The sequence below is a fragment of the Astyanax mexicanus genome, chromosome 1, assembly GCF_023375975.1.
Source record: "Astyanax mexicanus isolate ESR-SI-001 chromosome 1, AstMex3_surface, whole genome shotgun sequence".
NCBI lineage: Eukaryota > Metazoa > Chordata > Actinopteri > Characiformes > Acestrorhamphidae > Astyanax > Astyanax mexicanus.
In genome coordinates, this window is record NC_064408.1 from 97,375,274 (window position 1) to 97,401,619 (window position 26,346).

Sequence of the window (26,346 nt, forward strand, 5' to 3'; positions counted from 1 at the left end):
TACACACACATCAGAAAAAAATGAATAATAAAAAATATAATTATACCAGAATGTGATATAGAATATAAAAGAGATATATGAGTGTGATAACTGTGAGATTAGGCTAAATACACATGTAATGTGTGTGCAGACATGAACAAGGTCGTTACCTGTGTCCATATTAGTTATTAATTTAAAGTCATACTATTTTTGATATTTGATATTTTGTATTATGACACTGGAAATATTATATAATAGATTTGATGGTCAAATCTAGGGGAATTATCTCATAAGTCTTAAGTCGTCTCAAAAAAACTAAGATAAGACACAATGTATCACATTGCGGCACAGTTAAAAGCTCCACAGGACAGTTAAAAAGCTCTGCAGGACAGTTAAAACAGTTAAAAACCTCCGCGGTACAGTTAAAAAAACCTCCGCGGTACAGTTAAAAAACCTCCACGGTACAGTTAAAAACCTCCACGGTACAGTTAAAAACCTCCACGGTACAGTTAAAAACCTCCGCGGTACAGTTAAAGAGCTCTGCAGGACAGTAGAAGAGTGTCGCAAGACAGTAGGAGAGTGTCTCGGGACAGTAGGTGAGTGTCGCGAGACAGTAGGAGAGTGTCGCGGGACAGTAGGAGAGTGTCTCGGGACAGTAGGTGAGTGTCGCGAGACAGTAGGAGAGTGTCGCGGGACAGTAGGAGAGTGTCGCGGGACAGTAGGTGAGTGTCGCGGGACAGTAGGAGAGTGTCGCGGGACAGTAGCAACAGGACAGGGACAGTTTTTGCTCTTACTGCTGCTGGAAATTGTTGCGGTTTTATTTATGTTAGATCATAAAACATGAATGAGCTGCTTCCTAAAATTATCTGGTTTAACTTTGAATTGGGTATTAATATTAAGAAATGGGTCTGGGCTCTTGGGGGTAGTGCAAAAGATAATGACCTTCTCTTGGCTAACAGGAGAACAGTTCATTTTTAAAGTGATCAGGTTATAAAAGGGTGACTCCTTCGAGCCGGATTCGAACCAGCGACCTAAGGATTTCAGCCGTAGCCACTACAGTCCTCCGCTCTACCAACTGAGCTATCGAAGGGTCCTGAGGTATTAGCTCCTTATCGTGTCATTTAAATTATAAGCACAGATATAACACGTATTCGTAGCACACCAGGTAATAACGGAACTTACTGTAAGTTATAGTGTAGCCTTAATGCGCGTGTAAACGTAGAAGTCCACTAAAGTTCCTCATGTTTATTGTTTATAAGTGCTGTTAGCTCGGCTTGCTAACTAGCTAAGCTACTGTACCGCGGTTAATTAGTTCTTATACTAATTAACACTGGCTAACTAGTTAGCTACGTTAACCTAGCGTAGCTAACTTAGGTAGCTAGCCTAGCTAGTTCGGTTAAATAACTTTATAGCGTTAAATTACTAGATAGGTAGCTAGGTAATGTGGCTAATTTAGTGAAAGGCATGTTAGCGGGCTCGTTGTGACAAACGCTGAGCACTGTGCCTTCATGTTTTAGCTAGGACAAAACAGCGTTGGTAGGTTAACTAGTACGTTGGCTACGTTGTAAATAATGTAACAAGTAACCTAGCATAGTTTATCTAGCTTATTTCCCGTTTGTTGCTTTACCTCCGTTACGTAAACCTAGCTAACGTTAACGTTACCTACATGTCCTGCAGCCAACAGATACACACCACTAAGTTAGCTATGAAGCAACGTTTAAGAGGAATATTTGATCTCAACTCTTTATATAACGTTACAATTAAAAACCTAACCTAATGCCATTTTCTTGTGTATCCAGCTGCTGCTAGTGGTTTACAGCCAGGTACTGTAACATTATTTATTTGACATGAGTTATAGTTAATTAGCTAACTAACCTATAACTGTGCTGTTTTCACATTAATAACATACCTAACGTTAGCTATAATATTTTTGAGGTCGTTAACTACATTTTTATACAATTTTAGTAAGTTATCACAACTATTTACAAGATAGTTGGGTTATTTCTGCTCTGACAATCAGCTGAACAGTATGAGTAAAAAGGGAAAGTTTTAGCTAAAGTTGTGAGCGGAATAATAATACAACTACATACTGTAACCTAGTAAGTCAAATTTACAGATCCTTAAATATGTTGTTACAAAGCTATCTAGCTATCAACAAATATGTACTTTAAATATGGAGTAAGTTAACGTTACATGGCAGCACAAGAAGCAGTTTAGAATTAGGATCGTATTAGGATTGAGGCTAGGGTTTAGGGGGCGTTACTGTATAGGGGAATTAGCTCAAATGGTAGAGCGCTCGCTTAGCATGCGAGAGGTAGCGGGATCGATGCCCGCATTCTCCAGAGACACCTTTTTCTTATAAGTAAAGTTACAATGTACTAATTAACGATCGCTGTATGGCCAATAGTCTTTTTTCTTGACCTTATTAACACACTAAGCATCTTATGGTGAATTTCGGGCTTCATAGAGTTTGGGATAGTTCTAGGCATATGGAGTTGGAAGTGGTAGGGGAATTAGCTCAAATGGTAGAGCGCTCGCTTAGCATGCGAGAGGTAGCGGGATCGATGCCCGCATTCTCCAAAGATATCTATATTTTTGTAAAATTACATTGTGCCTAATAAGGATCTGTGTATGGCCAACAGTTTTTTTCCTGTACTACAGCTCTGAAAAAAAATAAGAGACCACTTCAGTTTCTGAATCAGTTTCTCTGATTTTGTTATTTATAGGTATATGTTTCAGTAAAATGGACACTGTTGTTTTATTTTATGAACTACAGACAACATTTCCCCCAAATTCCAAATAATTCTTTTCATTTAGCGCATTTATTTGCAGAAAATGAGAAATGGCTGAAATAACAATCAAAATGCAGAGCTTTCAGACTTCAAATAATGCAAAGAAAGCAAGTTCAAATTCATAAATTTTCAGTTCAGAAATCAATATTTGGTGGATTAACCATGGTTTTTAATCACAGTTTTGATTAATCTTGGCATGTTCTCCTCCACCAGTCTTACACTTCTTTTGCATAATTTTATGCCACTCCTGCTGCCAAAATACAAGCATGGTTTGATGGCTTGTGATCATCCATCTATCTCTTGAATATATTCAAGAGGTTATCAATTTGGTAATGTCAAGGAAACACATCATTTTTCAGTGTTTTCTTATTTTTTTCAGAGCTGTATATTAACATGCTGAACTGGTTAGGGTCAATTTTGGGCTTCATAGAGTTTGGGATGGGCCTAGGCCTATGTATGCAGTGGCTGTAGGGGAATTAGCTCAAATGGTAGAGCGCTCGCTTAGCATGCGAGAGGTAGCGGGATCGATGCCCGCATTCTCCAAAGATGTCTTTTTCTTATAAGTACAGTGTCCCTTAAAAGGGTCTCTGTATGGCAAAGTCTTTTTTTCTACTATTTTAACTTACAGAACGTATTAGGTTGTGTTGGGCTTCATAGAGTTTGAGATAGGTCTAGGCCTATGTATAGAGAAGATTGTAGGGGAATTAGCTCAAATGGTAGAGAGCTTGCTTAGCATGTGAGAGGTAGCGGGATCAAAGCCCGCATTCTCCAAGGATGCCTATTTTTTTTGTAAAATTATATTGTGCCTAATAAGGATCTCTGTATGGCCAACAGTTTTTTTCTGTACGTCAGCTCTGAAAAAAAGAGACCACTTTAGTTTCTGATTTTGCTATTTATAGGTATATGAGTAAATATACCTATATGTGACTAATTTCAAAAACACATTTTTTAAGTGTTCTCTTATTTTTTCAGAGCTGTATATTAACATGCTGAACTTGTTAGGGTAACTTTTGGGCTTCATAGAGTTTGGGATATGTCTAGGCCTATGTATGCAGATGCTGTAGGGGAATTAGCTCAAATGGTAGAGCGCTCGCTTAGCATGCGAGAGGTAGCGGGATCGATGCCCGCATTCTCCAAAGATGTATTTTTCTTGTAAGTACAGTGTACCTAATGAGGATCTCTGTATGGCCAATAGTATTTTTCTCTACTATTTCAAGTTACAGAACTTGTTAGGTCGAGTGTTGGGCTTCATAGAGTTTGGGATATGTCTAGGCCTATGTATGTAGAGGTTGAAGGGGAATTAGCTCAAATGGTAGAGCGCTTGCTTAGCATACGAGAGGTAGCGGGATCGATGCTTGCATTCTCCAAAGATGTATTTTTCTTATACCTACATTGTCCCGAATAAGGATCTCTGTATGACCAACAGTCTTTTTTTCTGCTCTGAATCAGTTTCTCTGATTTTGCTATTTATAGGTGTATGTTTGAGTAAAATGAACTTTTTTGTTTTATTCTATGAACTACAGACAACATTTCCCCCAATTTCCAAATAAAAATATTGTCATTTAGCGCATTTATTTGCAGCAAATGTGAAATGGCTAAAATAACAAAAAATAAGCAGAGCTTTCAGACCTTAAATAATGCAAAGAAAAAAAGTTCATATTCATAAGGTTTTAAGAGTTCAGAACTCAATATTTGGTGGAATAACCCTGGTTTCTAATCACAGTTTTCAGGCATATTGGCATGATCTCCTCCAGTCTTACACACTGCTTTTGCATGATTTTATGCCACTCCTGGTGCCAAAATTCAAGCAGTTCAGTTTGGCTTGATGGCTTGTGATCATCCATCTTCTTCTTGATTATATTCCAGAGGTTTTCAATTTGTTAAAATCACAGAAAAACATCATTAAGTGGTGTCTTGTTTTTTTCCAGAGCTGTATATTACAGTTTTTCTCAATTGGTTTGGCTCATTTCTTGAAACTGAGATGACATTCCTATAACTAAAAGGTAAATTGGCCAAACAGACTTACAGTTCTTCACAACACTTCAGATAACCAGCAAAATGTCATATGTCTCCCAAAACGTTCATTTTTGCTTCAAAATGAAGTCTTTCTCCCATATAAATAGTCAGTACCATAAAAATGGCATAGATCCTTCTCAATTGCTTTGGCACATTTTCATTAATTTTGTCCATCTGTCAAAATAAACTGGACGGTGCAGCAAAACTACATGGATCCTCATCACTGCTCATATCGCTCCAAAAACAGTTTACCCACGTGTCAAAACTGATTTCCTTTCTCACACAAATCATCAGTGCCCCCAAAATGCATTGTCCCTTTGGCATTGTGTAAGTACTGCAAGTCAAAATGCTTAGATGTTTTGTCTTTATGGCAGAGTTCTAGCTAAAGGAATACAATATTCACACCACACACACTGCACTCTTTCTGCTGAGGAAATTGTAACTATTTTTATTTACAAGTACATTTTTACACATTACTGTAGGTAGAAAGAAAAGAAAATACTAAGGAAAATGTATCAAATATACTATGTATACAAATTACAAAAACCTGCAAAAACAAAACAAAATACATTACAGTAGGTAAAAAAATAGTCAAGCATCACAAATGCAATACAGTAACATTCTGACTACTCTGTGTCACTCCCCTCTCTCCATCACCTTCCTGGCCATCCATCCGCTGCAGTCTGTTTGGCCATAAATTCTCATCAACATTGCATCTGATATGTTCTTTAGCAATGCACTGTGGGAAGAATGCCTGAGCCATCCTCTACACTGATCGCCACAGGACTATATAATCATTATATCATCACAGGACTATATCATCGTTATATAATCACAGGACTAGCATCAAAGAACTAGCACCAGGCCAAGATGTATACAGTGGATAGAAAAAGTCTACACACCCCTGTTCAAATGGTAGGTTTTTGTGATGTAAAAAAAATTACAATAAGACAAATAATTTCTACCTATAATGTGACCTATAACCTGTACAATGCAATTGAAAAACAAACAGAAATCTTTCAGGGAGGTGAAGTAAAAATAAACAACTGAGATATTGAGGTTGCATAAGTGTGCACACCCTTTTATAACTAGGGGTGTTGCTGTGTTCAAATTTAACCAATAACCTTCAAACTCACTTTAAATTGGAGTCAGCACACACCTGTCAACAATTAAAGTGCCTCTGATCAACTCCAAATAAAGTTTAACTGTTCTAGTAGGCTTGTCCTGATATTTTTGTAGCCACATCTTTCAGCACAAGCCATGGTCCACAAAGAGATGCCAGAGCATCAGAGGTATCTCATTATTCATAGATATCAGTCAAGTGAAGGCTACAAAAGTCATTAAATATACCATGGAACACTTTGAAGACTGTCATCATCAAGTGGAGAAAACATGGCACAACAAGACATTACCAAGAACAAGACATTTGACAAAAATTGATGATAAGACAAGAAGAAAATTGGTCAAGGAGGCTGCCAAGAGGCCGACAGCAGCACTGAAGGAGCTGCAAGAATTTCTGGCAAGTACTGGCTGTGTAGTACATGTGACAACAATCTGCCGACTTCTTCATATGTCTGTGCAAAACAAACATCCAGAAAACATCTAAGCTCTACTTAATTTTCCAAAAATTCATCTGATATCTACCAAACGCATGTGGGAAAATGTATTATGGTTTAATGAAACCAAAGTTAAACGTTTTGGACATAATTCCAAAAGGTATATTAGGCGCAAAAGCAACACTGCTCGTCACCAAAAGAACAGCATACCTACAGTGAAGCATGGTGGTGGCAGCATCATACTTTGGGGCTGTTTTTCTTCAGCTGGAACTGGGGCTTTATTCAGGGTGGACGGAATTTTGAACAGTTCCAAATACCAGTCAGTATTGGCAAAAACCTTCGGCCTCTGGTAGAAAACTGAAGATGAAAAGGAACTTCATCTTTCAGCACAACAATGACGCAAAGGACACATCTAAATCAACAAAAGAATGGCTTCAGCGGTATAAGATTAAGGCTTTGGAATGGCCCAGCCTGAATCCAGACCTGAATCCCATTGAACATCTGTGGGGTAATCTGAAGAGGGCTGGGCACAGAAGATGCCCTCACATTTTGTCAGATTTTGAGCAGTTATGCAAAGAAGAGTGGGCAAATTTTGCCACATCAAGATGTGTCACGCTGATAGGTTCCTACCCAAAAAGACTGAGTGCTGTAATAAATGCAAAAGATGTTGCAACAAAGTATTAGTTATATGTATTTAACCAGGTGATTTTAAGTTTTTTGTTTTATATTTTTTCGCTGTAAAAATTTATGTTTGTTTTTCAATTGCATTGTACAGGTTATAGGTCACATTAAATGTGAAAAAAGTTATGAAATTATTTGTCTTGCTTTAATTTTTTTACAACACAAAAACCTGGCATTTGAACAGGGGTGTGTAGACTTTTTATATCCACTGTATATAGAGCAATGCCAGCATTCAAAATAATAGACAACAAACTGATGGATTGGTCACCAGTAATGTGGGACACTCATTTTCGTCAAAACCTGCTTTCACCTGTTACCTACTCACCTGATTGTAATGAATTTATGAAATGTTCCAAAATATGTGTTCTGTATTGTATTACAATTTCTTAATTCATTTAGAGAATTGAGCAGACTATTCTGCAGATGATGACTTATATGATGAAATTGTGCTGACATGTTTTGAAGAGAACAACCATTACACTGAGAACCGACCAATTGGGATAGATCAACAAGATGCATTCTTTTGGAAAATGTACTAAATGTAGGATGATTGTGTTAAGTGTAGGCTACTTGTACAAAACCATTTGCAAAGATGTACTAAGTGCTTGAGACATGTACAAAGCATTTGAAATGTGATGAAAGCAATGAGAAATGCCATTCTGTTATGAGAAACTGCAAGTTAGTTTGGGAATTTATCCATGTTATTTTGAGAATGTCATCTCAGTTTCAAGAAATGAGCCAAACCAATGGAGAAAAACTGTAACATAATGAGTATGTTAGGGTGAATCTAGAGTTTGGGAGAGGTCTAGGCCTATGTGTACAGAAACTATACAGCATTAGGGGAATTAGCTCAAATGGTAGAGCGCTTGCTTAGCATGCGAGAGGTAGCGGGATTGATGCCCGCATTCTCCAATGATGTTTTTTTCTTATAAGTACAGTGTACTTATTAGGGTCACTGTATGAACAATTGAATTTTTTGTTACCTTACTGTATTAACATACTGAAAAAACATAAGTTTTCAGTATGTTAATACAGTAAAAAAAACAAAAAAGCAGTGCCCTTTAAAAACAATCTGCCTCCAGACTAGCTGGTCATCCAGAAAAAAAGTATACCCTGTGCCAGTTGACTAGCTCCTTAACTAGCTCTATGCCAGGCCTAACATTTAACCTAACAAGCTAGTTAACAAGCTCAATATGTTAATAAAGTAGAGAATAAAAGTTCAAGTACTGGTCATACACTACACAGATTCTTAATAAATAACCTGTTGCTTGTGAGACGATGTAGTAGAGATTATTGATTATTGGTCAATCAGAGATGGTACTTAAAAAGAAGATATCATTGGAGAATGTGGGAATTGATCAAAGTACCCCTTCCATGCTAATTTCCCCACAACATAATTTAATCATTAGTGTAGGCCTAGACCTAGCCCTAATCATAGCCTTAACCCTATGTAAGTCTAACATTTAACCCAACAAGCTCAGCATTTTATTACATCGATCCCGCTACCTCTCGCATGCTAAGCGAGCGCTCTACCATTTGAGCTAATTCCCCTACTGGGAATCCCCAACCATGGTTGTGTGTTACTATGTTGTACATGTTCATGGAGCACATATCTGTACTCTTTTTGTTTCAGTATGTTAATACAGTAAAGTAATAAAAAATAAAATTGACTATACATAGATCCTTAATGAACAACCTTTTGCTTTTGAGGAAAAAAATACAACTTTGGAGAATGCAGGCATCGATCCCGCTACCTCTCGCATGCTAAGCGAGCGCTCTACCATTTGAGCTAATTCCCCTACTCCATGCCAACCCTCCAAACAACCACCAGCTCTCAACCTAGCCCTAGGCCTAACCCTAACCCTGGTTGTGTTCTGCCAGGTTCTACATAATTAAAAAAACATATCTGTACTCATGTTTTTTTCAGTATGTTCATACAGTAAAGTAATAAAAATGGTATTAACTATACATAGATTCTTAATGAACAACCTTTTGTTTTTGAGGAAAAAAAATACAACTTTGGAGAATGCGGGCATCGATCCCGCTACCTCTCGCATGCTAAGCGAGCGCTCTACCATTTGAGCTAATTCCCCTACACAGGACCAACCCTCCAAACAACCACCAGCCCTCAACCTAGCCCTAGCCCTAACCCTAACCCTGGTTGTGTTCTGCCATGTTCTACATATTTAAAAAACATATCTGTACTCATGTTTTTTTTTTCTTCAGTATGTAAAAAATGTGGGCAACAATCCCACTACCTCTTGCAAGCACTCTGCAATTTGAATTAATTCCCTTCTAGAAAGTTCAAATGCTTAGAATGTTATTAATAATAATAAGTTGTTCATTTAGTTAAACAATTTGAAATGATTAATGTCTTACTAGTGTCAATTAATAATGATAACACAAAATCTGTCATAAGTACTGTTAATTAATGTACCCTTGTTATAAAGGGTATCAGTTTTACTACTGAACATATGAACACCCATGTAAACATATATATGTACACATATGTGTACCCTAAATCTATAGAACATCACATCTAGGTGCACAACCAGGGTTAAGGTTGAGTTTGAATAGGGTCGGATTAAAAGTATATAGGGGAATTAGCTCAAATGGTAGAGCGCTCGCTTAGCATGTGAGAGGTAGCGGGATCAATGCCCGCATTCTCCAGAGATATTTTTTGTAATAGCACAGTGTATTCGTAAGGATCTGTGTATAATCAATATTTTTTTTATTATTCTACTTTATTAACATACTAGAAAAAAACATGAGAGCATGTTATGATGTGGCATCCAAAAATGTTCAATATTAATTTTGCTGCCTTTGCTTCATAGATGTGGGTCAACAAGCAAGGTCCAGTATTCATATATGGTAAAGTAAACATGGCAACTGAGGGGAGGGTTTCTAAAAACAGCACACGCTGATGAGAGGTCTGCACAGAGGGGCACATGATCTACCACAGCAATGGAGGAGGCCTGATTTCACCACTGCACCCACAGCCACCGGGAGACTAAATAACTGGATAATACAGACATAATTACTCGCGTTACTTTATTTTCCTTGTGTGTTTTTCATCTCCTCTTCCAACCATGGACAGTTTGGAGAAGCAGCTCATCTGTCCTATTTGCTTGGAAATATTTACGAAACCAGTAGTGATTCTTCCATGTCAACACAACCTCTGCCGGAAATGTGCAAATGACATATTTCAGGTACTTTCTTTATTTCTTTCTTTATTTTATACATAGAAGCTGGTCAGAGGATAAAGTCCTATAGTCAGTACATTGATATTTGAACTTTTAACAATTAAAAAAGGCTGTGGATGAGTTTGTTGATTAATAATTGTTTCATGTTCTAAATGCAAGTGTGGTCCATAATGTGGTATTTAATTTGGGATGCTGTAAGTATTCCATACTCATTCAGTTTTCATACTTATGAAGATAATCCTTGAATTAAAATTTACCTGTCAAATCTAACACTTAACTGAGGGGGTTAATGCAAATATATTTAATCAAGCAAAGGAGCACAGGGTGTCTCCTATGAATGACAGAATCTATATTTTATAAAATTGGCCCACTTAAGGGTTTTGAAGAAGAATATACTTGAATTGTCAGATTATATCAATTGCTTTTAGGTCATTTAGGACAGCTCTTAAGCACCAGCAGGTTTTCTATTCGCCAAATTTAAGCACATTTTAAAAATGTGTATTTAAAAAAAAATCTGCATGGAATATAGCCAAATTTAGAAAAAAAAACAAATATCAGGACAATATGACAGTTTAATTATTGCGAAGTTGCAAACCTCCAGTATGTATGATGTATTGTTTCAGTAGTGTAATTCATACTGCTTGGCATAAATATATGCAGTGCTCCTCCTTAAACAGCATAAAAAGACGATTCTGTTACAGGCAGCAAGCCTATATTCTAAATTAACTTAAGTGGATAAAAAATCTACTGTGTTATTGTAAAAGTTATGAATGGAAACCCAGCTTGTGTTACAGTCTTTAAATAATGAAGTGCTGTCAGTAAAGTGAATTAAACAAAACTGGTTACTGATAAGGTTCAAAAACTGTTTGAAATAGTTTTTAATTAATTGTTTTTTGTAATTTCATCAAATGTTCACTTCCTTTTTTAAATGTCCATAATGTCCATTCAGAAGAAGCAGAACAGTAGAACACTGGAGGTATAAAGCAGTGGTTCAGCCGGGTATTTAAGTGTTTTATGCATATTAAACATTAATTCATTAAATCACATTGGGTTATGACTGTTTTTAAATCAGTCAATTTTATTAGAGCAGTAGGAATTAGTTAGCATGAGTTTATTGACTTAATACATGATCACTGTTTTGGTAGTATTGCATAATCCTTTCTAATTCTGAGAAAAACACTGTTGGTAAATATTTATTTCCTGCTCTCTGCCCAGGCCTCTAACCCATACCTACCCACCAGAGGAGGAACAGTGTCTTCAGGTGGCCGTTTTAGATGTCCCTCCTGCAGACACGAGGTTGTGCTGGATCGACATGGAGTTTACGGACTGCAGAGGAATCTCTTAGTGGAAAACATCATTGACATGTACAAACAGGAGTCGACCAGGTCAGAGTGATTTAAGTTGGCAAGCTCAGAATCTGAAAACAAGATGTCCTTACCACATGACTAGAGCATCTTGGTGTAATGTTTCAGTGCCCCTGGGAATCAAAACAGGGTGTGAAAACATTAATGAAAGTCTTCCCTATAAAATTTACACCAACAGTTTTTAGTATTATGTTACAGTAAATGTACAGTACTGTGTAAAAACTTAGCTTGAGAACGTGTCTTTTTTTTGTTATATACTGTAAGTAATACACATTACTATTAGAATCAATTCAGCCTATAGTTTTGTATATTATATGTATACTATACATAGATCATTCATTTAGAAGAGAAAAAATGAACAAAATCCACTACAATTTTAATGATGAAGAAATGATTGCCAGCACTACTACTGTTTATGCAGACATGTGCTTTCCTGGCATGTGCTCAACCAGCAGCAGTACCCTGTTAAAAATAAAGATACTAAGATGCCAAATTGTAAAAAAAAAAAAAAGTTCTTCAACGCAATCCCCTAATAAACCACTAAGATATGCAGTTAGATTTGCATGAGATATAGCGTAAACGTTTATACCAATTACTAAGATTTCTTTATTTTATTTAGATAGGTCTTTTAATAAATTAAATACAAATTGTTAAACAGTTTGAACTGGTTGCATGTTAGGGTTATGTTTAGGATCAGGGTTAGGTCCAGGACCAGGGTTATAGTAAGTTTTAAGGACAATTAAAGGAAACATAAAATATATTTTACTGAAAGTAAGGTAAAGGTATACATTTAAGTAAGCTTTAATTACAGAGTTTGTTTTATGCACATAAAGCATTACCACTATTTTTTTATCTATATGTTTGTTCATTGTAGGCTGTTTACTTTTACACTGACTTACAGATGTGACTATTCACAATATTCCAAATTAGATTTGATACAGTGGTGTAACAATACACCTTCATGTATTTTATGTTATCCTGATCTGGGTGCAAGCTAAAATATTACATATATAAAATATTATATATATATATATATTTCTTTTTTTTTTTTTTTTCCTTACTGCCAATCCCATGGAGCAGCCTGGTCCTATTCTGTTTGTGTATTTTCGCAAACCCTCCCCCTCAGACACATTTGCTATGCAGACTCTGTGTGTTTAGTTCTATTGCTTTTAATGCCGTGTTCAAAAGAGTGTTTTTCTTTCCCTTGCTTTTTTCTCCCGCCTTCAATAATTCGAGTACAAAACACGTTGCTTTTAAGAACAGAAATCCCTAGGGCCGTACAATTTAGCCCACATACAGTGCTTTCAGGCTGCCACTCAGTTTGGGTTTGTTTATGAGTCAACACTCTTTCTAAACGAGATGAAGACTTCAGGATTTGAGGGGATGACGCTATGTAACCTGACAATGCCCTGAACTGTACTGTGTTTTTTTGGAGACCCCTTGAAAAAACTCACAATTGCTTTTAAAATTTGTAATCAGAAATATTATGTCAATGAATTAAATATTCTATTTTGTGCTAGTAGAACATATACATTAAAATTAACCTTCCCATATTTTATTTCTTCATCAGTGTTCACAAAATGTGGATATCATTTCTGCTGGAGTTGCTTGTCTGTTTGTACAGACAATTTTAGCCATGTTCATAATCACCCACTGCACTGTCCACTGTGGGTGGTAATGCCTTCTATGATGTATTTCCAATACACACTTTCCACTGTGGATCAGGAAAAGTAATGTTAAATGCCTGTACAAATTAAGAAACAAATGTCCTATCTATCTGGAACCCACTATTGGCCTCACTTGAACTCAAGATTCACGTCACCTTTCCATGAGCATGCTGGCAAGTGTTTAACCTCACTCACAAATAACACCTCCCAACTTATACAGGTGTGGGTATCCAAGCTGTCCCCTGTGGTAACACTTCATGATATATTTACATAATGCTGTCCCATAATTGTAGGTATGTAAATGTAGTTATCTGAGATAAAGAAAGAAGGACAGAAGATGAACAGAAATGGGAAAAATAAGGGAAACAGAGCAGATATCAGAAAACTCTTAGAGAGTTTTAAAAAAGACCATGTGAAATAAATTATGATTGTTTTTGTTGCATAGTCTCGATGCACATCACAAGATAAACTTGGGGGAAATTAAAATACAAAAAAATTATCTCGGGCTGGGAATAGTAGCATCAGTAACATGTTAAAACAGACAGAGAATCCTAAGCTGGAGTGGCCTGAGGATTGAAGCTTTTTAAAGCAAAGGGCCAGAGAGCAAATGTGGTCTGTGATCAAGACTTGAGGGCATTTCAACAGTATGCAAGCCACAACCCACCCCCACCAATCAGGTAAACACAGTGCGATTAATGCTTCTGCTCTTACCTGACGGCACAGAGGGAATTCTCTGCTTGTGGATTCCATAGCAGAGCACGAAGGGTACACATTTTGATTAGGCAGGTCACCTTTTGGCTTACAGCTTTAATAAGTGCCTTATTGATGTTCCACAGCAGCAAACCTGCTCCACAGAGGACCGATGATCAGCCCATGTGTGAGGTGCATGAAGATGAGAAGATAAACATCTACTGTGTGACGTGTGCCAAACCTACATGCTCCCTATGCAAGGTGTTTGGTGAGCACAAGGACTGTGAAGTGGCCCCTCTCAAAAGTGTGTATCAGACTCAAAAGGTACAGTACTCTTACTTTACTCCTTATTAATACCATATTTTAAGCACTATAAGGCTCACTTTCTATCTATTTTCATACACGAGCCGCACTGGATTATAAGGTGCATTAGGCAACACTAGTAAGGAACAGGGATGTAGTCATGTTTTTTTTCCAATTCAGCCAGTCTTGCTGCTTTGGCCCTGAGTGTTCTGGTAAGCCAGGGCGATAGGCGCAGGCTACAGTCCAATATACTCACCTCTGTACAGCGAAAGAGCTAGCGTTTAGCGCGGTTAGTGATTAATGCTGCTCCAGCTGTGCTAGCCGGGGTAAGCAGCACACTACATGTCGATATACTCACTTCTGAACAGTTAGCAGGTAATGCTAATACTGCTCCAGTCTCAGTGCTTTGGGCTAAACTAAATCTCCTTTATAATGCTGTACTTCAGCAGAGTGGCTTTACTGCTCCTTACAACCTGACTGATAAAATTCATACTTAACCCGCATCATATTATAAGGCGCACTGACGATTCTTGGGAAAATTAAAGGATTTTAAGTGTGCCTTATAGTGCAAAAAATACAGTTCTCTTTATTTTAATGTTTTTAAACTGTTCTTATACACTAGTTTGATTTTTTACCCATACTTGCTTGCAAAATTATTCATTTTGCAGTGAATCAGTTAATTTTATTTAGGCTTTTAAGCAATGCTACAAGCAGCTCTCTCTGAACGTTTGGGCTGGGTGGGCTGCATCTCTCTACATTTGACACTTGATTGATTTGCAGAGATTTGTGTGTCAGGCAGCGGCATATTGTCAATTTGGTGAGTTGCCAGTGTTGTGGCAAATTCTGCATCCCCGCCAGAACCTGACTCCCTTTATGTGCACCCACATAACATAGGTCATAATCGTTCAGTTGATCCAGGCCAGAATCATCTCTTTTGCTCAGAATATTTAGTCCTTTGGTCTATAGTCTGTAGAACCTTTCACACCTGCTTTTTTGTTTAAGAACAAGGTCCGCAACAATCGAGATACATATAAAAGCACTCCCAGAAAAGCCCCCCCTCTTTTGCATGGTGCTACACAGTGGTCAGATACTAAGGCAGTAAGAGGAATTTTAACCACTGTGCCGACACTTTTGTCTGTCACTGTATAACAGCATCCATTAAATGTACCCTTAGATTTTATGTTGACATTTTTTAAGTTAAATTCAATCAAATCACACACCTTTCATTAAAAAAAATCAGTTTTCTAACAATTCCTGATATTTTTAGAAAGAACACATGTGTTTCGGTTACAAAGGAGGTTTTTGATTATTTTGATTTTTGTTGTTTCCAGAAAAAATTGCATGTATAATAATTACTTACTTTAAAATGCACCTACTCTAAAATTTCATTCACACCTAAAAACACACTTTAATTTATTCATTACAAGCCTCGTGTACCCAAACTTTTGACAGGAAGTGTACACCCATTCAAGTTAGTCTTCCTTATTGCTCATCTGTGCCATCATCTCCAGACAGAGCTGTCGGATGGAATAGCCATGATGGTGGGCAACAATGACAGGATCCAGGGCATCATCAGTCAGCTGGAGGAGACCTGCCGGGCTATAGAGGTGAGTTGCCCAGTGTGTGGGTCAGTTCCTCTGATAAAGCGGGTGAGGGAAGCCGGGTTATTGATAGAGAGAGTGAGAACGGCCCCTCAGACAAACCTGCGCTGGAGCTAATGAGACAGGCAGGTAGGAAGCTGGAGCGCTTCCAGGCCCCCACAGCCGCTTCCTCAGAGGCTCCGTGACTGACAAGCAAACAAAAGTGAGCTGTCACGATTGCGCATATGGCTGACCACAATCCGTCGTAAGAAAGATTGAAGGTTGGAGACAGTCAAGGGCAAATCGGAATCTGTCAAGCTTTTTTGTTGTTTTTTTATTTATTTATTTACTTTTGAATACATTTGAACAGTGTTTTTTTCTGTTTCTTTCTATATAGATCTATGGGCTGTACAAAACATGTTCATAAAGTTGAGCCGTTTAAGGGCTCTGTCACTTTTATGCAAATAAGCTGGGGCTGGCCACAACATATATTCATAGCAGTATATTCGTAGCATCTACCATATGTTAGTTTTAGCTTGTGCTAAATGACTAAACACGAACAAGCTATTTCCTGCCTAACTGCAATAGAAACACAAAACTCATTATTTAAAAGCACTTACAACTCCCTCATTTGCTGTGTTGCCACAAACCGTAGGTATAGATCCCTCCTTCAAACAAAGTCTGCTGGTTAACCCTTCTGTTTACTGTCTGAGGTTCTCAACCAGAATGACTGAAATGTTGTTTTGATCTTGTGGATATTGACTGTTGACTGTTAGGGATGTTAGGGATATTGCCAGGGTGGTTCTATGCAGGTTTCCTATTGTAACATCACAATAAGATTGATTTTTGACACCAAACTCTTTCAACTGATTTACAGAAATGTATGGATGTCTTTTTGCACGTCTGGATTGTTTATAGGGGCAGCCAAGACCCAAGTGAAAATATAAAAGCATGCAACAAGTGAGTTATATAATTATTATAATTCCCATTTAATATATCAGGCTGTGAATAGGGCTGTAATCTCAAATCTGTTTTGCTGTTAGCTAAAGGTTTCTACATGGATTTACTACTGGTTATTACAAACAACCTGTTTCTCATTTCTCATTCTGAACTACACAACACAAACATCAGCATGGCACCTTGGCTAATATAATAAACATATTCAAACATAACCTTTAGCATGAAGATAGCATATTAGAACTGCGAATAGGGTCACATGTGTTCTAAGAACCCCTTGCCACCCTTTACAACTACAAGCCACACACATAAAACAAAATTACTTACATCTTACATTTACTGCAACTGGGATGTCATAATAAATCAGGTATTGAAGTAAAATAAGGAATAATCTTACTGAAAATGTCGGGTCAAGCAGCTATTGACCTTTTCATCAGTGTGTTGCAATAGGATTGTGAGTTTGATCCGTGCTGCAGACTCTGTGAGGAGTCTGGTGTGTTCGGCGCACTAGAACAATCTGTACGTGAGTCAACAAAAAGGCACATCTTAAGATTAAACAATAACAAGACTATCTTTTGTACATATTTACAAGAATGCTAGCTAAACTTAAAACCAACAGTGTTACTGTAACTTTGGAAATAGATGAAAAATTCTCAAAGGTCTAAAGTGTTGGCGCAGCTTGACTGAGATTTTGCATACTGTAACTAAGAGGACCTTTGGCAGCTATTTTCTTGTCAATAACTTTGAAACAGAAGTCCCCAGAATGCGCATCCAAAGTAACTCAATTGCTTATACAGCTAAGTCAAATTTTCACTGTCCCAAAATAATTGCAATGAATTATATTATAATTTTGCCACTCATATAATGATAATATAATTATATAAAATATCTGTTACAGATCAACTAAAGAATGTTAATTATAAAGAACATTCTTCAATTGAAACTAAAGTTAAAATATTATATATATAAATATATTTATATATATATTTCTAGCTTTTTCCCATTTTCTCCCAATTAAGCTAGGACAATTGTGCCATCCATTTAGCTGATACTAAACTGCATATCCCCAATCACTAAAAACACCAGGAGGGTGAAGACTAGCGCGTGACTCCTCCGATACGTGTGCTCTTTTCCAACTGCTGCTGAAGCAGCATTGCTGAGTAGCATCACAGCGCACTCGGAGGAAAGCACAGCGACTCAGTTCTGATACATCAGCTCACAGACGTCCTGTGCTGATCAACATCACCCTAGGAGTGATGAGGGAAAAGAGCGCCATCTACCCATTCAGAGAGAGCAAGGCTAATTGTGCTCTCTCAGAGCTCCAGCAGCTGATGGCAAGCTACATGACGGGGAATCAAACCAACTCCCAATCATAGTGGCAGCGCTTTAGACTGCTGGACCACTTGGAGCCTATTTTTAAATATTTGTAAATATAAATAATACATACATAAAGATAGTGGGTACTGTATGTTATCTGGCTCTCTTTGCTAAAAAAAAAAACACACACACACAATAAACAAAATAAATAATGTTTTGTGACAGGTCTACCAATACTACATTTCTACTCCAAGTTTTTCCTCAAAAGTTAGAACTTAGAAGTTTTCTATCTACCCATATTTTTATCAACTTCTTTCTGGCTAGGGTTGTGGTGGGTTTGAAGCCTAACCAATATCAATCAGGAACACAGATTCACTCACACAGAGGGGCAAATTAGCATGGCCAATTCAGGAATCGTAGGAAATCTGCACAGACATGAGGAAAACACACCAAACTTCACGCCGACAGCTATTGGAGCGTAGATCAAACCCACTACCTCAGTGACAAATGCACTACCTACTACACCACCATACCAATGGCAGGCTATGCCATATTCAATATACAGTGCCCTCCATAATTATTGGCACCCCTGGTTAAGATGTGTTCTTTAGCTTCTCATAAATTGAGTTTTGTTCAAAATAATATAGGACCACGATGGAAAAAAAGAGTAAAATACAACCTTTAACTCAAGTGAATTTATTCAGTAGGAAAAAAATCCCACATTAAGAAATAATTATTTAACATCAAATCATGTGTGCCACAATTATTAGCACCCCTGATGTTAATACTTTGTACAACCCCCTTTTGCCAACAAAACAGCACCTAATCTTCTCCTGTAATGTTTCACAAGATGGGAGAATACAGAAAGATGGATCTTTGACCATTCCTCTTTGCACATTCTCTCTAAATCATCCAACGACCTGGGTCCTCTCCTCTGCACTCTCCTCTTCAGCTCACCCCACAGGTTTTCAATGGGGTTGAGGTCTGGGGACTGAGATGGCCATGGGAGGAGCTTGATTCTGTGTGCGGTGAACCATTTCTGTGTAGATTTGGCCACATGTTTAGGGCCATTATCTTGCTGAAAGACCCAGTGACGACCCATCTTCAGCTTTCGGGCAGAAGCCACCAGATTTTGTTTTAAAATGTCCTGGTATTTTAGAGCATTCATGATGCCATGCACCCTAACAAGGTTCCCAGGGCCTTTAGAAGAGAAACAGGCCCACAGCATCACTGATCCCCCGCCGTATTTCACAGTGGGCATGAGGTGCTTTTCTGCATACTCAGCTCTTGTGTTACGCCAGACCCACTTAGAGCATTTGTTGCCAAAAAGCTCTATCTTTTTTTCATCTGACCAAAGCACACGGTCCCAGTTGAAGTCATAGTACCGCTTAGCAAACTCCAAACGTTTGCGTTTATGATTGTGAGTGAGAAATGGTTTCTTCCGTGCATGCCTCCCAAACAGCTTGTTGGCATGTAGATAGCGCCTGATGGTTGTTTTGGAGACTTTGTGACCCCAAGAAGCTACCATTTGTTGCAATTCTGTAACAGTGAGCTTTGGAGAACTTTTTATTTATCTTATCATCCTCCTCACTGTGCGTGGTGGCAAAATAAACTTGCGTCCTCGTCCAGGCTTGTTTACCACTGTTCCAGTTGTTTTAAACTTCTTAATAATTCCTCTGACAGTAGATATGGACAGGTGTAGGCGAGTAGCGATTTTCTTGTAGCCATTGCCTGACTTGTGAAGGTCAACACACATCTGCCTCACTTGAATGGTATGTTCCTTTGTCTTTCCCATGTTGAAGATAAATGGCCTCTGTGTCACGTCATATTTATACCCCAGGGAAACAGGAAGTTGTGAATTACTAATTAAATGTTCCTACATACTCTGATCAACTTCGTAAACTACTGTAGAAGTGACAGAAATACTTTTATTAAATTTATTTCCTAAGAATTGTTAGGGGTGCCAATAATTGTGGAACAGGTGATTTTATGAAGAATAATTATTTCTTAGTCAGGGATTTTATTTCCCCCTTAAAATTTACTTGAGTTAAAGGTTGGACTTTACTTTTTTCCCATCGTGGTCCTATATTATTTTGAACAAAACTCAATTTATGAGAAGCTAAAGAACACATCTTAACCAGGGGTGCCAATAATTATGGAGGGCACTGTAAATGTTACATCTGTCTCTTTTCTTTAATCTTCATTTTGTTGGGCCAGATTCTGGATGTTAATACTGGTTAAATGACTTGAAGCAGGCAGCCACGGTACTGCTACTTGTGAGTGCATCATGCTGCCAGGGTTTGGATGATATGTGAAGACCATATTCTTGCATGTTCAAGCGCTGATATTTGAAACCCCTTGCCTGAAAATAATTTCATTTCAGTAAGCTGATATCTCGTTCAGGTTCAAACAGCGACGTCTGCCAGGGTTAGGGTAGGGTTGTTTACATTGCTCTGGTTACACTACTATTAATTGCTATGTGGCCTGAAGCTTCTGCACACTTCTGTGAAGAATTGCAGTTGGGTTGTTCTAGCTTTTTACTAATGTTTTGAATCATGGTTAAAGATTAGAGATGGTGAATCAGTATGGGTGGGTTTTGGTATCTGTTCAAGCTCTGCAGAAAAAGCTGGATCGTAAATCAGGAGAAAAAAAGTACTGATTCTGATCTAAGCCTAACAAATCTGGTTTCTTCTTTGTGGGGATAAAAGAGAGTATATGTAGTTTTAGCTCCATGTCCTGATGCTCATGCTTAGTCTAGTGATTCAGTTAAAAGTAGCTCATTAAACATGAAACACTGAATCAGTATCAGGTACTGAATGATACTCAAGATTACCACATTAATATCAGTAGTGATGTGTGAAAAATACATTTTTATTATTTGCAATCAAGTTTATACTCCATTCAAGGGTATAAAGTTACTATCTTGCAGGAAAACGGCAGGAGGCAAAAATCGCAGGTGTGTGAGAAGTTTGACCATTTGTACGCCGTCCTGGAGGACAGAAAGATGGAGATGGGTCTAAAAGTGACGGCCGAGCAGGAGGAGAAGCTGAATTACATCCGTGGACTCAAGAGGAAATATGAGGATCACCTTGAAACTATGACCAAGATGGTGGAGTCAGGGATCCAAACTATGGAGGAACCGGAGATGGCGCTTTTCCTACAGGTACACATCTCCAGCCCTAGTTGAATTTATACATCGAATGATTGAACCGTGTTGGGATTCGTGAATTAGAACTTTTAAATGAATAGTTCTTAGTTTGTTATTTGTTCAATTTTAGTGCATCTAACCTTCTCTTTGTGACCTTTCAGACTGCCAAGCCTTTGTTACAAAAGTAAGTATATAAAAAAGTACATTATATATTGTCAGATTATTCACAGTAATGCTGCATGATACTATACTCAATACTATATATGATTTTTAACACCTCTGACCAATATTTAAGCTTATCTGTGTTTCTGCCACAAAATAATTGCTTCAGAATTGTATTAAATCGCAATTATAAAACTCTTGTTGATGGCTTTTAAATAAAAAGAAGAGGAAGACTAAAGAAGAGAGAGAAGTAGCATGATCAACCTAGCTATCATAAGTTCTACAGGCAAAAGAATATTCATTTAATGTAAAACTCATTGCGCACCAATATAGCATGTTGATGCACCAGGGACTTTATTCAGACTTTTGAGAACTTTTTATTCCTCAACATGTCACAATGAGACAAGCAGCATGTTGAATGTAATATATTACATTACAGGCATATTGAGACTGCAGCAAGTTACTGTAGGTTATGTAACTTTAGCTAACATTACGATCTTAGTCCTGTAAACCTTAAATCTTTTAGCTGGAATACAGATATTTTTAATGAGCTAGTAAACCGAGTAAACTGATATCAAAATTTAAAGTGATGTTTTAAATGCTTTATTTTCTTTTATTTATGCAAATAGAATGTAAACATTTAAACATGGCATTTAGATAAAACGTTTGTTTAGAATAAAAAAAATATTTATGTTGATTTCCATGTATTAAAAGTGATAATCTAATCTCAAAAAATCTCATGCAAAAACTTTTTGCATGAAGTGTTATAAAATGATCATCTCTGTACATAGTTATACTTATAGCTATATTTTATTCATTTTGGATGGTTCCAGAATGTTTAAATGAAGTGCTAGAGACTAATCTGCATATATTGATACTGGATAGACCAATGTTGTGAGAATGATTAAAAAGCTCAATAAATCAATGGTGAACAAAGATGCAATGTAAAATGCTCTGTCCTATAAAGATATTTTGGCCTAAAATATAGAGTCACTCAATTAAGCCCACCTTCTTGTACCAACAATGTCCGTTTTTAGCTCCACTCGCTATACAGCAGCACTTTGTAGTTTTGTAGTTGTATATCTCTTTTGATTCTCTGCATGCCAATTTTCACCCTGTTCTTCATTGTTCAGGACCTAGCAGGACCACAACAGAGCACGTATAGGGTTGCAGTGGTACACGTGGACTGACATTGAAATCGTTTTTCACTTTCACATTAAATACTTTTTTTATTTTTGATAAAATAGCCAAATAACAGCAAAAAAATGGAGAATAAAAGGGGTGAAAATATAGTTACATACATATATAAAAATAAGGTGGTAATTGTGTTGTGGACAACACTTTCAGATTGAGTCTGTACTCTCCTCATAACACTATTTCAAACCCTGTCAAATGTTCACATCTCAAACACAGACATTTTTACTAATCAATGTTTACTAACAACAGTTCAGCAGCAATATATACTGAGATACATAACAGTGACATGTCATATCAATGCTAATTTTGTTTTCTGATGCGTTAGGATTGGTGAGGCCTCTAAAGAGGCTCCGTTGGAGAAAGTGGAGCGTGGGTATGAGAACATGGATCACTACACAGTGAACTTTAGAAAAGAGTCCAGGGCCCTTCGCACTATAGACTTCATCAGAGGTACGGTTACAGCCAGTGAAAAAAAATCTAATTTTAGTTCTTTTTATACAAAAAACTTCCAAATAACTTCCATTCAGTGTTTTCTTGTGAGTGTGTTCTTGCAAAGTCAAGAACATTCTTCTCAAGAACACAAGTGTGTTCTGTGCATTTTTGGTATTGAGAAACACCCTGTATGTGTCTGCATATTTATCCAACCCCTGGCCATTTGCTAACAAAAGCAGCCCATGTGACTTACCACAGTCCAAAAAATGCCTAAACACCAATGTAAATAAACATATATTACGTCTTTTTTTATCCATCTAGAGAAGAAATCCTATTATTTTATATTGGTGTGATCAAGTGGACCAAATATTCTGAAAAGTTCAAAACAAATACACCACGAGAATTAAACAGTGTTGAATATATATATTTATATATATATATATATATATATATATATATATATATATATATATATATATATATATATATATATATATATATATATATATATTAATGTTTATTATTAGTTTGATGGTTTTAGGTGTATTTATCTCGCTTTCCCCCTACACAAACACATTGTCACGGTACTAGAAGTGCAGAGGCCTACATGAAGCCTTTCAGAAACATCCTAACCATCCCCAGTCTTTCAATGTTAGTTACAGTACAGCATTACAGGTAAAGTACATGTTTTTTATGCATTGTGAGGCTCATATTTATTTTCTCCATCCTGCTCCTTTTCCAGCACTGCTGTATCCTCTCCCAACATACAGTGAGTCACCTAGCTACAGTAATATCAACATTAACTGTTAGCTTAGCCTGCTACTTAGCCTGACCACAAACCTGACATTGTGGACGGCTTTAACAGGTGATGAGAACTCAAAAGTTCAGAAGATAAATAAATGATTATCCTTCAGTGTGACTGGAAATTTGATGTTCAGGTTGCTACAGTATGTATTTGATGGCACCCTGCTCTGAACTTCAGTGCAGCGCCCTCTTTAGGCCTGATTATTTACACTAAAAACACAGGAATACTCCATTTAGAGGTGATGGGGGATAAAATAAAATAAAATCTGCCCAATAAAATCTAAACAATTACATTTTACTGAGTTATTTTTGAGTGTCTGTATACATTTATGGATCATTCTAAATATGCATGGACATTTCACATTTTTCAGATAATCTTTTACGTTTTCTCAAAAATAACTCTTAATCATTAATAATGCTTAATAAATATTTTAGGCACAATTTGGACACAAATATTGAGTAAAGGTAACTGTTTTGTTTTTACCACTTCTTTACTAGAACAAATTAAAATATTCTGGAGTGCTGAAGGTAAATTTAGCCAGTAGATGCACATCAGCAAAGCATCTGTATTTCTGTGTATTTGATGTATATTGTAGGCACAATATGCACACAAATATGAACTAAAAGACTCCCTTAAATTGTACATTAAAAATAAAGTCAGCTTTATGAGCAAACTCAATTAAGAGTCAACTAAGCAGTTAAAAACATATATTTTAATATCAACTATTATATGAAACTGAATAAACTCTTCACCCAGTAAGATATTTTGAACTTCTAATGTCACTATTTTGTATAAAATGTAGTGAATATATAAAAAGTATTTATGTTGGTCAAATATTTTTATCCTACAGAGTAAATCTGTCATTTATTTTTTATTTTATGAGTATGTGTTTTACATGTGTGCTTAAAGTCTAGTTTGAGATTACAACATGAAGTCAAGGCACAGAAAGGTAGAAAATGTCAACTCTACCTTTTTTAATGATAATAGAGCTGACTGATGATTTACATATTTCCGTATTTAAAATGTAACCATATCTCTAGAATAACCCACATGTAGCTAATTTTTCAATAGAGTTTATGATCCCTTTGTACAATGACACATGATCTTCATAAGTAAATAAATAAATAAATCTGTTGTAGCAAGCTTAAATGTGAAAAATGTCTGCACGTTTTAGACGTAATTCCTATTTAGCTTTTAAAATAACACCCTAAAAAAAAAAAAAAAAAAAAAAAAAATATATATATATATATATATATATATATATATATATATATATATATATATATTATTTGCTATTACTTTTGTACAATCTATATTTAATGCTTTTTGACATGATAGATTAGGCTACTAATTAGATATTGTACTCAATGAGGACTCAGATACACAAATACACATGTGTTTTGACCAGGGGGGCTAGAACATTTGCATTAGCCTGTAAATATATTACCATAACATGCTTGTTAAGTTTGTTGTTTTGGGACTTTCCCAGAGTGTAGATTTGAGGCTTCCTGTGTTAATCAGAGGCTTGCCCACATGTTCTGTCCCTTGCCTCTAGCAGATGATCTGATGACTATGATGGTCTGTTTTGCTTATTAACACATTTTACTAAAACAAATTTAAATATTTTGTAATGCTGAAGTCGTTGGTGGGTTAAAGCTTGTGTACTAGGGATTTGGTATGCCAGTTTCATTTGGAATGTCTGTTACTTCTTAATTTGCTGAAAATATCTAAAAAGTATAGATATACTGTACAGCACTCAACTGTATATTCATCACATTATGGATATATAATGTTTAGATAATTTCCAAGGTATCCCAAATACCACCATGAATGTTTCCATATTCCATTCTCTTTCTGCAGATGAGGAGGAGGAAGAGGAGGAAGATGATGGGGCTGGAGCAGAGGAAGAAGGTCGCACAGAAACGGTTGCTTCAGGTGGAGCCAACATAGAGGATCTCCCTCCTCTAATTGCCCCTACCCCACTGCCCCAGCCTAATCCAAACACAGTCAAAAACACCAGCTCATCTTAGCTCTGAATCAACAGCTCTCATATAAAAAAAACACAAAAAAATCCATGCACATTGTTGCTGTTGTAACAAAACCACAAAATGGAAATGGAAAATGTTCTGTAGCGTAAATTATTGTAATGAATTTGTACTCCTAGTTATTCTGGACCATTTCTACAGGTCTGTTTCTCCTGACATGTCTAGCACACGTCTAGCTGGTGTTTTCAAATCCTGTAAAGTTGTGTTGTAAAGTTGTAAAGTTTTGATATGACAGTGATGATATGCATATAAACTCACCTAATGTAATTTTCTGTACACAACTGTAAAGAATCCAGAGATCTGTGTTGGTAGGACTTGGGACTTATACAGGGAAAGCTCAACACAAACAGCCAGATTCCCTTCTGCATTGCTTTTTTTTTTCCTTAGCAGCTGATTTAGAGATGTCACACAGTGAATGAATGGCTAAATATAAACACGGACGTTTTTGGAAA

The 26,346-nt window shown here is 36.8% G+C and overlaps 1 protein-coding gene and 1 non-coding gene across 5 annotated transcripts in view; one reads left to right on the forward strand and one right to left on the reverse strand.

Moving 5' to 3' along the window:
• The window catches only part of trim55b (tripartite motif containing 55b), a 30,137-nt gene extending 3,791 nt beyond the window's left edge, over positions 1-26,346 (forward strand). Inside the window, exons 1-10 of one of the 4 annotated variants that reach the window (XM_007248943.4) lie at positions 963-1,077; positions 1,779-1,802; positions 9,859-10,233; positions 11,443-11,612; positions 14,095-14,272; positions 15,763-15,858; positions 21,035-21,268; positions 21,415-21,437; positions 22,938-23,062; positions 25,710-26,346. In XM_007248943.4, the coding sequence (XP_007249005.1) occupies positions 10,114-10,233; positions 11,443-11,612; positions 14,095-14,272; positions 15,763-15,858; positions 21,035-21,268; positions 21,415-21,437; positions 22,938-23,062; positions 25,710-25,879 (1,116 nt within the window). In that variant the 5' untranslated portion in view covers positions 963-1,077; positions 1,779-1,802; positions 9,859-10,113 and the 3' untranslated portion in view covers positions 25,880-26,346. Of the gene's footprint in view, positions 1-957; positions 1,078-1,778; positions 1,803-9,858; positions 10,234-11,442; positions 11,613-14,094; positions 14,273-15,762; positions 15,859-21,034; positions 21,269-21,414; positions 21,438-22,937; positions 23,063-25,709 lie in introns of those variants that run through there. The other 3 variants (XM_049486372.1, XM_049486369.1, XM_022682260.2) reach the window with 3 other exon arrangements.
• Positions 983-1,069, reverse strand: trnay-gua (transfer RNA tyrosine (anticodon GUA)). The gene is given in 2 exon segments: positions 983-1,018; positions 1,033-1,069. It is a non-coding gene; the product is annotated as a tRNA-Tyr (tRNA).